Raw genomic sequence first — 15,870 nt, 5'->3', positions numbered from 1 at the left:
ATGTAAGAAGATTTCAGCATGTTTCGCCTAAAAACACTCCGATGCCTAAGTCAGTCAAGTGAACTATCAAATAATTCAGAATTCAGAGAGAGATCAAGATAGATTACCTTTAAGGATTATCTGATATATATAAATTTCCAGTTAAAACTAGATTAGCACTACATAGGATCACCTCAACATGATACCTATCTTATGCGGTGCTTATAGGTTTAAATCATCACTGAATAATCAAAACAACCTCATACGTGCATGAAATTCTTATATTCCCATATAAGGTGGCGTGTAGTGTGTTGATCTCAGGTGGGCTTGGACTCTTTAATTTAGATCAGTCAACAAAGAGCCTTTTCCATTGGGCTTAAATACCAAATGGGCCCTACACATATCTTCTTAAGGGTGTCAAATTGTATTAATAGATCGTATCAAGGTATGTATATTATACCATATGGGTAAACCCGAACTTGACCCGTTAAATTTATCGTGTCAAAATATCAAACCCTAACACGATCCATTAACATAACGAGTCATGTCATGTCAACCCGTTTCAATTCGTTTATATAAATAGATTGAATAGATTCAAAATTAACTGGTTTGACATGATTAAATTTAGTATAATTTTATATAAATATTCAAATCACAATATATATAAAAATTATAAAATTAACTACAAGTCCAAAATTACAATCCAAATAATAAAAATATTGAAATTAAAATTTTAAAAATGTTACTTTTAGGTATAAAGGTATAATTGTAACTTTAACTTTCTTAATGGGTTATAACGTGTCAAAATAGGTTGATATGTTATTAATCTGTTAAACAATTGTATCTTAATCGGCTAATCCGTTTTGACTTGAATTCGTTAAGACTAAATCTAAACCTGCTATATCATGTCGTGTTTGTGTTGAATTAATAGATCTTGAGACATATTCCCACCCCTATCTTCTTGCGAGAATGCTCAAAATAATAAGAGTTTTATTACGTACAAGTAAAGTCGCATACTAATCTGCATATCAATACTGATTCCTTCATATTTAAAATTTAAATTAGAACTATTTTTAATAAAATCTATTTTTTAATTAATCACATTAGATTAGTATACATATTAATACGGAGTTGTGATTATAATTAGATTTTTCTAAATAAAGGCAGTTCTTCCACGGACAATGATGTGAAAGAGTCTGGATGCAGTCGGCTGATGAGGTGGCTGCCACGTCAGAATTAAAAAAAAAAAAAAAGAAAAGAAGAAGAAGCAGAAACTAAATAAACTAAACACGTATAGTTCATCGACGAACTCATACAAATCCTTCGTCCAAACTCAAAGCCTCTGTCTAGAGCATTTTCTCCCAAACTTTGTCGGGGGATTTTTGTGACAGTTGTAGATCCACTATTTGAGGAAGAAACAAGTTTCTCATTTTAGGTTTCAGGGGGTATGTTCAAACTGGCACTTGATATCTAACTGTATTTTATCTTGCTTCGTTGGTTTCCCTGGCATTCAAACTCTCATTTTTTTTTTTTTTTCCCCTTCGGATAGCATTCATGGTAATGGGTTTTTTTGATTCTTGGAAAACTGTAAATGCAATTGTCTCCAACATTCATTTTTTACCTACAAATGGGATTTCCATGGTAGTGGATTTTTTTTTTGGAAAGGAAAACTCTAAATAAAAGATGAATATCTTCCTTCTAGCTCGCATATGCCTTCATATAATCGATCAATATGACTTTGGAACCGCAATATAAGATCAAAGAGCAAAAAGAGTGACTTGCAAAAGATTTGAGAACATTCTCCAAGGAGGGATTTTTGTACAATTAAATGGAGATTATTTCTCACATGCAACCAGTAGATCATCAACAAGGGAATAGGTTCGAAGAAAGATGGGGCCGAGAAGGAGGTGGGGGGAGAATGGAGAAGGAGAATGGAAAAGACAAGTTTCGAGAGAATAGAAAAGGTGAGGGAGGGAGAATTAGAGTCAAGACGCGCCGTTTCATCCAAGCCAAAAACGCACCGTTTCTTTTACACGTAGACACCGTTTGCACAGCCGACTGTCTCCAGCATTTTTCTAATAAATAATAATCCGGCTTGCTAATCCTGTGGGGACTGAAGAGGCGCAGGTTAAGGAAAGCCGGCAGGATATGGATAAACGATGACACCAGCCTCCACAGCACATGGAATCATCTGTTGCTAACATCGGTCAGCTCCCCAAAAGGATGCTTATCCTACGCCCCTACCCACCATCTCCTTCACTGCCAAACATTCCGATCCCGTTCCCCATTTCTTCACTCAACACCCGCCGCTTCCCGGCCTTCAATCTTTCCAATCCGAACTGTACTCGAACCAGAACGTTCCTGTGTACCGCTAAATCGAGTCCAACACAGAAACTGAATACCCAAAAGTTGCAGAGAGAATCTGAACCAGAAAAAGTAGAAGGCGAGGACGAAGATGACGGTAGAGATGAGAATGAATTTGAATTCTCAGCGGGCGGTGGGTACCGAGGGAGAGAAGAAGAGAAAGATTACGATAGAGACCCCGAGTTCGCTGAAATCCTCGGTAGTTGTCTGGACGACCCGCAAAAGGCACGTTCCAAAGTAAGCAACGCATCGTCAGAACTTCTTTGCTCAATTCCTGTTCTATTTTTTTTTCCAAAAAAAAAAAAAAAACTATCAAGTAAAGTTTTGAGTGTTAGTTTTGGTGGAAGTGTTTGAGAAATAGTGTGGATAGGGGGTATGGTTTTGGAGCTGTTAGTAGTAGCTTTTGGGGATTTTTCGTCTGTGACTTAAAAGGGGATTTGTCGAATCGCAGATGGAGGAGAGGTTGAGGAAGAAGAGGAACAAAATTTTGCAGACAAAGACTGGTTCAGCAATACCAATGAAAGTGACATTCAACAAGTAAGTTGAGTACATGGGACATTATGTGGTGCATAATGTGACATTCAACTAATGCAACTCTGTGGTGCGTAACGAAATGCAGAATGCATTAATAGTTTTATATATGCTAATTATCCTCACATGATTGCTTTTCATAAGAACATGCGAGTTTTTGGTTTGTTCTTCAGTTTGTTTGAACCTGCACCTACGATAAATATCACTTCAATTTGTTTCATAAGATCACTGCTCTTTTGTATCACTGGTTCAGCAAAGAAAAGGGTCGTATAGGATGACATTTGCAAGTTTGCATTGTTACCAATATTATGGATGCAGAATTTAGGAGAGATCCCCATGTTCAAACACAGTTTTATCCCTACTTAAGCTTTATGGACCTCAACGCAATGTTGGCTGATTTTTTTCCCAATGTAAATGTTTTAACAATTAGTTTTTTTATTTCATCTTTTTCATTTTAGACCGGATAGGATCCCAAGTCAATTGGACTTATTGAATTCAAAGTGATAAATTGAGTTCATAAGTGTGATAAATTGAGTTCATAAGTATTTTTGCATTCATCACGAATGGTTGCAGAGTCCACCATGTTTGTAGCTGAACCTAAATTTTCCTTGAGGGCCGAAATATTTTAAGTACATGTTTCTTGTTTCTGGAGACGGTATCCTTCATCAACTTCCTATAATAGATGTGACTACAACTGTTTCATCATTTGCTGTTTCTTGTATTATACTTGGTCTCTTTCATTGAGATTTCCAATAGGTGTGCAATTAATCAGTATTCTGGTGTCAATTTACTCTTTGTCGACTGACATATCCAGATTTGATTTCTCAAACTCATACATATGGTTCGAGTTCTACAATGTTCCATTGGAGAAAGATATTACCCTAATTTGTGATGTAAGTGACTGCTCTTCAACTTAACAGTGACCTTTCCACAAGATGAGGTTGTTGACCTTTTCTTTTTCTTTCTTTAACCTTACCTTTTTTTTTTCTTGGTTTGAAGTCTACTGACTTGATTTGGTTTATTTTCAGACCATTCGATCGTGGCACATTATTGGACGTCTTGGTGGATGCAATTCCATGAATATGCAAGTAAGTTTGATTTTCGTAACATTTTGATATATATTTCATGCCATACCCTATAGGAAGTTGTGGACATGGATGGATGGCAAGTTACTTGGAAACTTAAAGGAGAATTTTTAAGCCATCTAGGTTCTTTGTTAATTACACTGCCCATCAAAAGCAAAAGTTCTTTGTTAATTACATAGTACACAATGTTGTTCCTGCAGCTGTCACAATCTCAGTCAGATAAAAGACCAAGTTATGATGCTGTTCAGGGAGCAAATGCGACACCAGCTACATTTTACAATATTGGGGATCTTGAGATTCAAGACAACTTGGCACGATTCTGGTAGGGAACCATTTTGAAATTGTGGATAATGGATGCGGGTGTGTTTATGTTTTTTTTAATATTCCTTTCTGGATATTGGATAATGCTCAATATAGGTAAGCTGATTATTTTTGATAATTGGCAATGGAATTATTTATATACATACATTTAGAGAGAGAGAGAGAGAGATCTTGCTCATAGATATGTTAACAATTTTAACAGACTGATAAAAAATTCAGTTTTAACAGGGTGGATATTGGGACCTGTGAACAGCTACTTCTGGATGTTTTGATAAATGCATTGACACAACTAAGTTCTGAAATTATGGATAATGGATGGGAGTGTGTTTGTGTTTTCTTTTTTTAATATTCTTTTCTGGATAATGCTCAATATAGGTGTGCTGATTGTTTTTGGTAATTGGCAATGGAAGTATTATGTACATACATTGAGAGAGAGAGAGAGAGAGAGAGAGAGAGAGAGAGAGAGAGAGAGAGAGAGAGAGAGAGAGAGATCTTGCTAATAGATATAATAGCAATTTTAACAGACTGATAAAAAATTTCAATTTTAACAGGGTGGATATTGGGACCCGTGAACCGCTGCTTCTGGATGTTCTGATAAATGCATTGACACAACTAAGTTCTGAGTAAGCTCTGCATTTCTCTTTATTTTTTTTCAAATTATCCTTTTAGTTGTAGTGACTCACCAATTAAGGTTTGGGCCAGGAAGTACTGATTAACTTGCCTCTGCATCTCTGTGTTTCTACATAGGAATGTGAGGTTAAGACAGGCATGCATACGGAAATGGCTAGGATTCCTTTTTTTTCACTCTTTCAGCTCCTTAATTGGTCTTGGCTTGGCCTTAATTGGATTCTTCTGAATCTGATGTTTCTTAGAAAAACTCATATTTGTCTATTCTTTTACCCCTGTTGTCTTTTGATTTAACAGCATAATTGGAATCAAGCAACTGATGTTTGGTGGATCCGAATTTGAGAACTGGAAAGAGAACTTGACATCAGAGGATACAGGTTTCAGCGTCCACAAGATTTAGTGCACTTGCTATGCGTCTGGGGGGTCTCAGATAGAGCTACCTTCTCCACTTGCTTGATTTCACTGGAAGATTTGGGTGCAAAGACCAACAATGAATGAAGATATTGTAACATAAAGCCAGTGCCTAGGCACATGTGCCTCTGTTATAGATGCATACTTCAGAAGATTAATCCGGCGGAGCCATTGAGAGAAGGTGTATAATTTGGTTGTAGTTTTAAATCAATTAGTGAACTAGCTTTATCAAAATTATTGGGGAATTGCATCGACATAACACAATGAAGTAGAGAGGCTGATTGGGAACTAAACTAGAACTGGACCTTTTCACAGAAATCTTCAAAACTTACATTCCCAATGTCTCAATTTTTTCTCTACATCTCACCATCCAATATAAGTCCTAGCATCAAGCATATCCTCTACAACTGAGGCAGATGTGAATATGACTAGAATGCTTTAAACATTTCACAAAAATTAAGCTTTTGGCCGATGGTTAAAGATATACTGGAAACCATCAATTTAAAGTAAAGATGATGGATGCAGCTGGTGTCCCTTGGGGAAAAACTGGCAAATGGGTTCACTACTCGCTTTGGAGTTAATAAGTGTAGCGCAATTCATATAGAATACATCCTAACCACAACAACAATAGCACTTTAGATGCTCGAATTCAGCGAATATTTTAATAAATTTTCTAAATCAACATAAGTTAGAACTTCCAAGTACAGCCTAATAATCTATAGAAAATCTTCCGTTCTTAAAAATGAATAGCATCACTGAGACCTCTCGTATGATTGCATCATTTGATAATACTTAGGAACTTCACAGATGGTTCACTAGAATGGCTCAGCCCCGATTCACTCAATGCAAAGATACCTTCTGTGCAATTAACTTGATTTCTTTGACCCTCTCATCGACTAATTGCTGGAGCTGCTCTTCTTGAGTTGTCTCATTTTCATCCATCTGAACGCTACTAGCTTCACCAGCCTGAGACCTACACATTACAAACGACATCTCCTGATCATAATCACCTGGAACTTCAATTAGTCGCTTTCCAGCAGTCCCAGAATCTTTCCCAATAATATCATCCTTCACACGTTTAGAAATGACGCTCACATAATCTTCCATGTACTTGTCAACAGGATCAAGGGCAAGATACATTAAAACCTCCCAACACTTGAGAAACTGTTTTTTGTTAATCTTCAAACTTTTCCTAACATCTTCAATGACACTTGGAGGTGGCATGAACCGAGGGATGTGGATTTTCTTTGACAGTTTCCCTTCCTTCATGCGTGAAACAGCTGAACTAACTGCATGCTGGATCGGGTCAAAAACAAGCAAGCGTGGGATGTCAACACAAGTTCGCACGTGCTGGAAGTGGTCTAGTGGCTCTTCAACTGTCAAGTCGTAAACATCTTCAGACACTGCAACATCATTTAGCACCTCCAGAAGGTAACGGCCATAGCCTTTATGTTGGTAAGGAGGTAATACCAATATCTGCAACAAGCGAAATCTCAATGAATGCTAAATAGATGATCCAGTGAAGTACAAATCCCACTCACATAAGGGCACCAAAATTGGATTCTCTGTATCAAGCAAGGCAAGATTTGATTAACGACAATAAAGAAGAGCAAACCTGACTAAGTCGCAAGCGAGAACTTTCTGGATAATGGAAAAAACGATAAACGGCTGTAAAACCAAGCAATCTGCATTGAATCTCGCCCTGCTGATCAGGTTTCTTCTGAATCAAGACATACAACTCCCATCGTGGATCAATAACATCAATAGGGCTGCTACCTAATTCAGAAAATAGCACCATTAAAACCTGAAGCTATACTGTCAAAAAAATAGTTCAAAGGTTGCAACAGCCAAGATGAGCAAGAGCATTACCGTCAACAAGAAGAAGAACAAGAGGTATCAAGCAACTATAAAGGTGCCCAGCAGCTGTACTGCCCACTACCATTCGGACAACCTGACCCAGGAAAGCACATTAACTATGGTACTTAGTCTCGAATAAACAGGCCTAGATATACACGTGCAAACAGAAGCATGAAATGAAATGGCCATTCCGAAGTCCTTTTTGATGTGATACTTTCTTTTATTGGCATCAAGTGTCCAGGAACAACGTCCCGACTCATCCTAGGGGTGCACAGGCCCTCGACAAGGAGTTCCCCACAAGTGCACCTTGATGTGATACTGATCACAAGGTAAACAACAAAAAGACAATTGCTTTTCTATATGCACTACTCTTCAGGATGCAGCCTAGTGGTCAAAGAGCAGACTTGAGATGAGCTGTGAACTCAAACATCTCAGGTTCAATTCTGCACTTGGGGTTACCCTGGATTAACTGATGAGTTCTGGCAAGTAGAATCATGCATAAGGGGTTTACTCCTTGGGGTTGGTCTGAAAGGCATTGCGAGGCTGAGATTCCATGACATAAAAAATAAATAGATATTTTTGTGTACCAGGGCAGGCTGGTATCATAACAATACAAAGGGACACATTAGGTGTATATATTACGGATATACAAAAACAACCACACTGGCCGTCACCGACGCAAACCGGACCAAACCGACAGAGAATGGGTCGGCCGGAGGCAAAAAAATATGAAAACCGACGTCAGCTGGTTCGGTCTCGGTTTGAACCTAGTTCAAACTGCCAAACTGGCCTATTATATATATTATACATATATAAAACGACGCCATTTCACTTAAGTGAGTAAACAGCGTCGTTTTAGACCTGACATTTATAAAAAAAACTTATATGAAACGGCGGGCGTTGTTTCGAGTAGGGTTTAATAACCACACCCCCTCCCATCCCTCTTCTTCTTCTTCTTCTTCCTGATTCTTCTTTCTTCGGAATATCTCTCACACAATCACATGTAGCCCCAATGCCCTCCGCTCACCTCCTCATTCACATCGTCACCAACGGAAAAGTGAAGAACCGACCGGAATCACGCCAACACCAAGACTTCCGGTTTGCTCCCCCTTAATTGGCCGGTCCTAAACACTTGAGAAATCTGTTGGTGCGGCATCAATTTTGGACCGAAACTGTGCCGATGCCATCGGTTTTCACCCCTAGCATATATATCATCTAGAAACAAAAACATCTACATGATTGAGGTCAACTGTCAATATTGGCATTCCCCCCTCACCCCCCAACCCCTCCCAACCCAAAAAAGGTGTTAAGAAAATTAACAAGGAAAAAATAGAAGTCGCAATCATTGGAGGGAACTGGAAATAGAAACTGTCAGTATTTTAAATGTCTTTATGGGATGGCTGCGCATAACCTAACATTTTTAAAATCTGCACAGTAACCAACTGACAAAACAAAAACCAGGGAATGCAAAAATCTTCTGAAAAAATGCATTGAAGAAGAGCAGCTTTGCTTTTACCACAGAAGTAAATCTAGTACTTTACTAATATAATGGTCACCTCTCAATGGTTTAGGCCATATAATTTGGACATTGGGAAATCTTGGTATTGAAACAATAAGGTATCAACCACCATTGTCGACAAAAAACCACATTCAGCGGCTGTGATTACAGACTTCTAGACAAGCAACTATATTTTGTTCATGAGAATGAATCACAAAGATATACAAAAAGAACCTCAACATCTGAGTTAGCTGCTTCCAAATGACTCTTAGAATTGTTGATGTGCCCATTCAAGGCTTTGTACTTCAATATCTCCCCGCTTGAGATAATAGATCTGTGAAAGATTAAAAGATGGAAATAAAAGTACAAGGAACCAAAACCAAACACTGCATGCAGAAAAAAAAAAAAAAAAAAAAAAAAAAAAAAAAAAAAAAAGGAAAAAGGATTGAACATATAATTTGCAGCATGAAATGGTACCTAATAAGATTAGTCTCTGTTGAAAAAGTCTGAAGAAAGTCATCTTTATTCTCAATAATAGTCTCGGCGAACATTCTCTGTAGAAAATGACCAACTGATCAGCAGATCTATGGGAACAATGAGAAGCGATAATTAAAAGCAGACAATTATTATATACCTGAAGAGCAGCTTTCAGATCTGTGATACCTTTTCCTCCCTTCCAACAAACAAGACCAATTATTAAATGTGGATGAAGAGTAAAAGTAGTTTCGATTCTTCAAGTAAAAGATATTGACTCAATCTAAGAAGAACCTAGAATCTCGTAGACCATTGTTCCTATACTAATATACTTTTTCTTGCTTATCCAAAAACAATTCTAGCAGACATGGATACTTACATCAGCTGTGCTCTGAAATGTAATGTCGGCATATGCATGAAATGATATGCAGCTAACCCAGATGGTAATCTGCATAAAATGCATTAAAAGATGCATTAATGAAAGGGCCCTTGTAGAGAACTTACCATTCTACTTATATACTTAAAAAGGAAAACATTGGTTTGACTACATTCATCTTTCACCAGCAAGATTCAATATGCCACAATTGCAAAATTTTAATTACCTTTAAACCTTGGTAACCATATATCTTCCCATCTTCATCAAAAAAGCTGCTCAAGTCAATAGGGTCGATGCAGAAACTGCCTGCAGAATCCACCTCCTCTTTTCTTGAAACTAAGACACAAACAATCATTATATCAGCAAGAAGACATGAAGTTCAAACCAATACAAGAAAGATAACATGTAATGAAAGGAAAAAATAAATTAGGGAGGAAATCGACAAAACATCTGATCTCGAGTTGCTTATGTGATAAGTTACAAGGACGAATTGGAAGCTTGAATTGTAAAGAACCAAGGGTGATGCAATATCAAGATTGTTATCATAAGAGCATTAACCATGCCAGGGTGGTATTTCTCTGCCCTACAGTTTTTTTTTTTTTTCTTTTGACAAGTAATCGAGATTTTTATTGATAAAAACAAGAGGAGTAGCCCAAATACACGGTACGTGTACATAAGAAAACGCCTAATTAAAAGAAGTCAATACAAGGAAATTATGTAAAACGTATGGGAGCTACATAATTTCCTTTCCACCATAAGACAAATACATCCTTTTCTAATTAGTCAATTTGTGCTCCATCTTTTCAAGCACACCATCCCAAATAGACTTGGCCTTGAAAGAGGCTTCCAAAGGGAGGCAAGGTATTTCATAGGCAGAGAGGATGCCTTGAACCCAAATATACTAGCAAGGATCTCCATCAAGAGCTGGAAATGTAAAGCCCTTTCCTATCATAAGAAAAATTTCTTACCAGAACCAACACTTTTAAATAAGAAATAACCTCAAAGCATTAAAAAAGTGCCCTCAAGAAGTGGATCTAAACTTGATTCGCCCCACAAAATATCAGAGTCTATTAAGATTATTGAACATGCACAAATACACATGTTTATGCGCACAAGCATCAATTACCACGTTAACACAAGCATTAACAGGTTTTAGATTACCAATTTTTTTAGACTAAGCAACTAACCCAGAGAAAATTTCTAAAGATAACAATATAAAGTATTACAAATAATAGGGATATGATATTTGTTTTGATGAGTAAGAATGAGACTTTATTTACTCAAGTAAATAGGTGTAACCCAAGTATTGAGGAAGTATAGAAACGTGAACAGCTAGTTACAATTTAGGAACTAGAAAAAGATACAAGGAAACCATGAACACGAGTTCCATTGAATACAATAGTCGAAGCCCATAGAAGGGTTATATTCTTTATCCCCAGACGGACATTTCACCAACTGACTCTTTATATCTCACTTCCACAGCGCAGGATGGGCTCAACAAGATCAGATTCCAAGTTCTCAAGAAACCACATTAATTCCCAAAGAACCTCAGCTAATAAAATCGTAGCTTTCAATCCTTGATAACATTAACTTAACAGTCCAAGAAAAAATAATATTAATCAAGTTATTGTTATTCGCCATGATTTTGCTGTTGACTATTGAGGACATTAATCATCAACCCAAAATAAAGGGAAAAATAAATGAAAGAAAGTAATCTTCAAAATCCATACCATTTTAATTGTCCCGCATTATCTCACTAAGAAAAACCGAAAAAATCAATGCCCATGAGCATTTAACCCCCAAATCCAACTTTTTTTTTGGCTAAGTTCTACTTCTATATACCCGAGTTTTTTTATACAAACCACGACAAGAACCGAACATATTTCTTTTTAACTACATATGCAACCAGGATATAATGTCAACGAAAAACAAAATCTAATCTTGCATTACTAGAAATGTTAAAACCAAAATCAATCTAGTACTCTTAATTAACACCCATAATTCAATCATACCCAGGTAAATTTTAATGCACTCCTTAGCCTCAACTCCAGCATCTGCTGAGTACAAACACAAAAGAAACAGTGGAAATGAGCTAAAATGATGAAATTGCTTCCGAAAACAAAGAATGGAAACAAAACCACGTAAATGAGATAATCGGAACTGAGATAACTCACCGATGTTGGAGAAGCCGACGCGCCTTCGTTTCTTGGGGTCGGCGTTGGGATCGGCGGTGGCTTGCTGCTTCTGGCCCATTTTTGGGGGCTTAGGGTTTTCCAGAGCGGGAAATGGGAGGAAGAGAGGCGGGAAAATAATACCGCACGAACCGTGAAGGAATCGGTGACGGGTTTTTTATACAAGCAGGAGGCGATTATTCCGCGTTGCACGAGTCGACATGACATTTAAAAAAAAAAAAAAAAAAAACCTTATCAACTAAGGCCCACTTCAATTAGGACTTGATTATTGTTTAATGAAAAATTATATTCATAAGTTTTATATACCATATATTATTTTTTTTATTATTATTTTTATTTTATTCTCTTACTAAATATGTGATATATTAATAATTAGTAGAAGACTTCAATTATTTTAAGAAGAATAAAACTAAATAAAATTTTAAAATTTTTTTGAAAAAATAACAAATAAATAAAAAATTATGTGGTATAGTGTAGAGACTTATGAATAGCGAAGCTCTTGTTTAATTTGTTTTAAGATAGGCCAGTTTCAAAGTATGCCAAGTTATTTGATTCAAAAAAGTGTGGCCTACCATCCTGGAGTAATCCACTTTTTTCATATGTCGCAGATTCATACATTTTAAGATTATACAAATTATCTTTTTTAAACAAATTGGTTTGGTGGGGCTATTAACTATCCAATTTGTTTTTATAATTATGTTACAAATTTAGATATATTTATTATATAACTTAAGATGAAATGTAACGTACTTTTGTAAAATTGAGATTTCGCTTTGAAATGGAAGGTTTGCATTGATTGATTGTGAAGGGGTTGTAAAAAAGTTGTAGGTATATTATTAACTAAAAATTTAAAACAATCCATATAGGATGGGTTTTTCTTTGCGTGAAATGATGTTATTCTTCTACTAGATTTGAATGAAAAGATTAGAGTATAAAGTGAGAAAGATAAAAACATATAATGAGTCATATAATATTGATAGAATATCTAATATTCTTTACCACAATTTAGTTTATTGTTCATCACACTTTATCATATATTTTCCTTAACATGGGGGTTTTGACATAGAAAGAATTTTCATGTTCATGAAGGTTGTTCCATAAAAGCTTTAATTTATTGTGGCCAATGATAATTAGAAGCAAAGGAAATGATGTGAATGAAGTAGAAGACATTGAGGCACTACACAACGTTAATGGGTCTTGTTAATGACATGTTTCGTATGCTGGTAAACTCCTTTAGCCTGTCCATCGGACCTGCAAGACACTTGAAGGTGGGGGTGAGGGGTGGTGTGTGGCACCTCCAATGCCTAAGTCGGTGTAAAGTTTAAGAATGTTGTATGAAAGAAGAACTCAAAGAGCCAAAAAAGATCCCTTATCTAAGCCTGGAGGTGGGTTTATATACCTCGGCCGAGGTGGTCCCCACTCACTATTAGCGAGCTATTCGTGCGCTGTACTGGGTGCTGCACTTGTGATAAGCGACTGACTACCTGTCACCCCATACACCATGCAGCTACTTTGAATGTGGGCATGCTCGTTTTCACGTCTGCTCCCTATGGCAGGTTGGGGAAGGCGCCCACTATAAGAATTTCTGGAAAAGGTGAGGCTCTAGCCATCATCGTTGCTTGTTATCGTTTCTACACATTTTATGTGGCGTGACCTCCTGCCGAGCATGTGGGTTGCAATACAGGCAAGTGATGCGACAACCCCTTCCTCCCTGACACATACCTCAGGGGCCAAGACCTGGTGTTCCCCTTTTACACACACAGAGGTTGCCCATCTGTGAGTTAGGTAGGCCTTTAAGTAGGGGAATTTGCTTGGCCCCAAAAAAGGGAAATATCCTTTTGTCGGGTAAAGCAATTACCAACCCAAGCTGTTGGTATCGGACTGGTCCATGGCGTGAGTTTCTCTCTTTCGTGCCTGGTGCTGTGCGACAATTCAGTTTTCCATCATTACATGCAGCGAGGATATTGGGATCCTTTTTTCGACGTTTCCTCTTAGGTAGCTCTTGTCCCTTCCATGCGTTGGGCAGTCCAATCGGAGTGAGCCCCTATTTAAACCCCAGTTCCCTCGTCACTTTTTACTTTCTTTCTTGCCTTCTCCCTTCGGTTCTTGCCATTTCGCCTCCTTTTGTTGCCAACTGTTCCAGGCACTTCTCCATTAATCTTCCTCTTGTCAATGGCTCATAAGAACACTTCATGCCTCGGTCCCAAGAAATCTCACTTTGCCCATCCTCAAGACCTTTCTAGGGAACCTGAGGGCTCAGCTCTCCCTGAGGTTCGTGTGACCCCGCTATTCTTTGAGGAGCACAAATGATCATTGAAGGCCTTTCTCGTAGACCTTGTTTCGTTAAGGCGAGGCCTACGACGTTCCCTATTATGTGGTTCTAGAGACTTTTGGAACTTGCAAATGGTCATCGATTCAGAAGGTTTCACTACGAAGGTGGCCCATTTTCCTTCAATGTTTATGAATGGATTGTGATTACCTTTTTGCCTACCCGTTTGTGACATTCTGGATTACCTCCTATTGGCTCCTACCCAACTTTACCTGAACGCTTGGCAGATTTTGATTTCATGCTGTGTGATTTATAGCATAGCAATGGTAGTCGGGAGGGAGGAGTACCCTGATCTGACTGCAAGGGAATTTCTCTTTGCCCTTGGGGTGTTGCGTCTCGAGGACAACCTGTGCAATTTTTAGGCGCAGGGAAAGAATGAATGCCCATTTGGAGTCTTGCTTTTCTCATATCAAAGATCGAACCAGGCGCTTCTTTTTCGTATTGAGCCTAGATTGGGAATTCCCTGAGGGTGAAGCCATTCATCAGGAATTTCCAGTCTGCGATGTTTAGGGAGTTGGCCGGAACGACAAGAGCATCTCCATTACTTTGTTCAAACAGGACAAGGCCCGGTTGGCAGTCGTTAACACTTGCATCAAAGATCATCCTAATGATGTTTGGATAAATGCTCTGTTGACTGACGCTAATATTACCCGATACCTTTCTACGCTTGATCACTCTTATGTCTTGGGCCGACACTTTCTAAAGGAGTCTTTAGTCCCTCATGGTCAGAAAAGGCCGCCCAGTCCCTAAGTGGCTGAAGGTAGGAGGAGGAGACCCCGCGTAGAACACAGGGCCCCTAGTGAGACCTCGGGGGCCAACACTAGTAGAACCATGGTTGAGAAGAGGTTTTCTCATTGTGAGGGTCCTGACCAATCCTCGAACGCTTCTGGTAGTGGGACTAAGGCCAAAAGGGCATTAGTCTCTCTCACGGGGTTTGGCCGGTCCCTTGAGGTCCCCACTCACTCGAAGGTTGGGGCCTTTGTGGCTAGTGCATCCTCCAGCCAGATGGGGTGTTATGATGTTGTGGTTCAGCAGTGCACCGATACCACCAGAGATGGTGGTTCCAGGCTCTACCCCGCCAGATGACCAGGATCTCGATGAGGAAATCAGCCATGACGAGGCCGATCTCTAGATGGCCTTTTTTACAGCCTTCTTTAAACTTGCCCAATGGAGTTCCGTGAGCCGGTTGCACCGTTCAATGATGTTCCGAAGGTGACTCAACCACCCATCACAGAGCCCCAGATTGAGGGTGTAGTTCCAGAGGTTGCGACTTCTGCTGCGGCATTGGAGGGTTTATTTGAGTCTCCATACCTTCCTCGCCCTTTAGCCAAACTTATGAGCCTAAGATTGCTTCGTTTTCCGTATTGGAAGTGCTTGCATGTAACATGCCTCCTATAGACAATGTTAGTGTCTTGCGAGTAGGGGAAGTCACCATGGCTGAGCAGGTGGCAAGTTCGAGTGCCACGGGGGTGACCGTGAAGGAATTACCTGTCCGCTAACATACCTTAATCGAGCGTGAGGTCGTGCAAGAGTCACAATAGCCTCTTGTTATGGAAGAAGAGGCCCACATGGTAGGAAATATTGGATTGGGGGGATTCGGAGCAGAGGAAAAGGTCACGCCTGAGGAGACACCGAGGTTAAGGCCCATTGTGGATGGAGGGCAAACCGATGTAGGGGATGTCGATGGTGTTGGTTCCTTTCGGCCCTTTACACTGCCCTCATCCCTTTTGGCAATTGGGAGGTGTCAAGCCTTTTTCACATGCTGGCAAAAGTTATCCTGGGGCGACCATCCCAGGTTTTGATAGGGCAATGACTGAGGCCATCAA

At 38.9% G+C, this 15,870-nt stretch overlaps 2 protein-coding genes across 4 annotated transcripts; one reads left to right on the top strand and one right to left on the bottom strand.

Annotated features, from left to right (window-relative positions):
• The first annotated feature begins 2,074 nt into the window (after positions 1-2,074).
• Positions 2,075-5,666, top strand: LOC122304400. 2 transcript variants are annotated; one of them, XM_043116659.1, is made up of 7 exons: positions 2,076-2,580; positions 2,795-2,880; positions 3,689-3,767; positions 3,903-3,962; positions 4,160-4,281; positions 4,832-4,903; positions 5,205-5,666. In XM_043116659.1, exons 1-7 carry the CDS (start codon positions 2,161-2,163, stop codon positions 5,305-5,307), a joined length of 942 nt encoding a protein of 313 aa, XP_042972593.1. In that variant the 5' UTR covers positions 2,076-2,160; the 3' UTR covers positions 5,308-5,666. The 2 variants fall into 2 exon arrangements, with proteins under 2 accessions (XP_042972594.1, XP_042972593.1); XM_043116660.1 differs by lacking the exons at positions 4,832-4,903; positions 5,205-5,666 and adding an exon at positions 4,509-4,641 and having other exon boundaries at positions 2,075-2,580.
• A 292-nt stretch (positions 5,667-5,958) lies between these two features.
• On the bottom strand, positions 5,959-11,868 carry LOC122304399 (histone acetyltransferase type B catalytic subunit). Of its 2 annotated transcripts, none has more exons than XM_043116657.1 (10): positions 11,698-11,868; positions 11,536-11,580; positions 9,750-9,859; positions 9,527-9,595; positions 9,308-9,346; positions 9,151-9,227; positions 8,908-9,007; positions 7,188-7,269; positions 6,934-7,094; positions 5,959-6,794 (listed from the first exon to the last, which is right to left on the bottom strand). In XM_043116657.1, exons 1-10 carry the CDS (start codon positions 11,774-11,776, stop codon positions 6,159-6,161), a joined length of 1,398 nt encoding a protein of 465 aa, XP_042972591.1. In that variant the 5' UTR covers positions 11,777-11,868; the 3' UTR covers positions 5,959-6,158. The 2 variants fall into 2 exon arrangements, with proteins under 2 accessions (XP_042972591.1, XP_042972592.1); XM_043116658.1 differs by having other exon boundaries at positions 11,536-11,577; positions 11,698-11,866.
• Positions 11,869-15,870: the final 4,002 nt, after the last annotated feature.

This window comes from Carya illinoinensis, chromosome 3 (assembly GCF_018687715.1).
Source record: "Carya illinoinensis cultivar Pawnee chromosome 3, C.illinoinensisPawnee_v1, whole genome shotgun sequence".
Taxonomy (NCBI): Eukaryota; Viridiplantae; Streptophyta; class Magnoliopsida; order Fagales; family Juglandaceae; genus Carya; species Carya illinoinensis.
The sequence above is the reverse complement of the archived record's forward strand: the minus strand, read 5'-3'. Positions and strand labels throughout refer to the sequence as shown.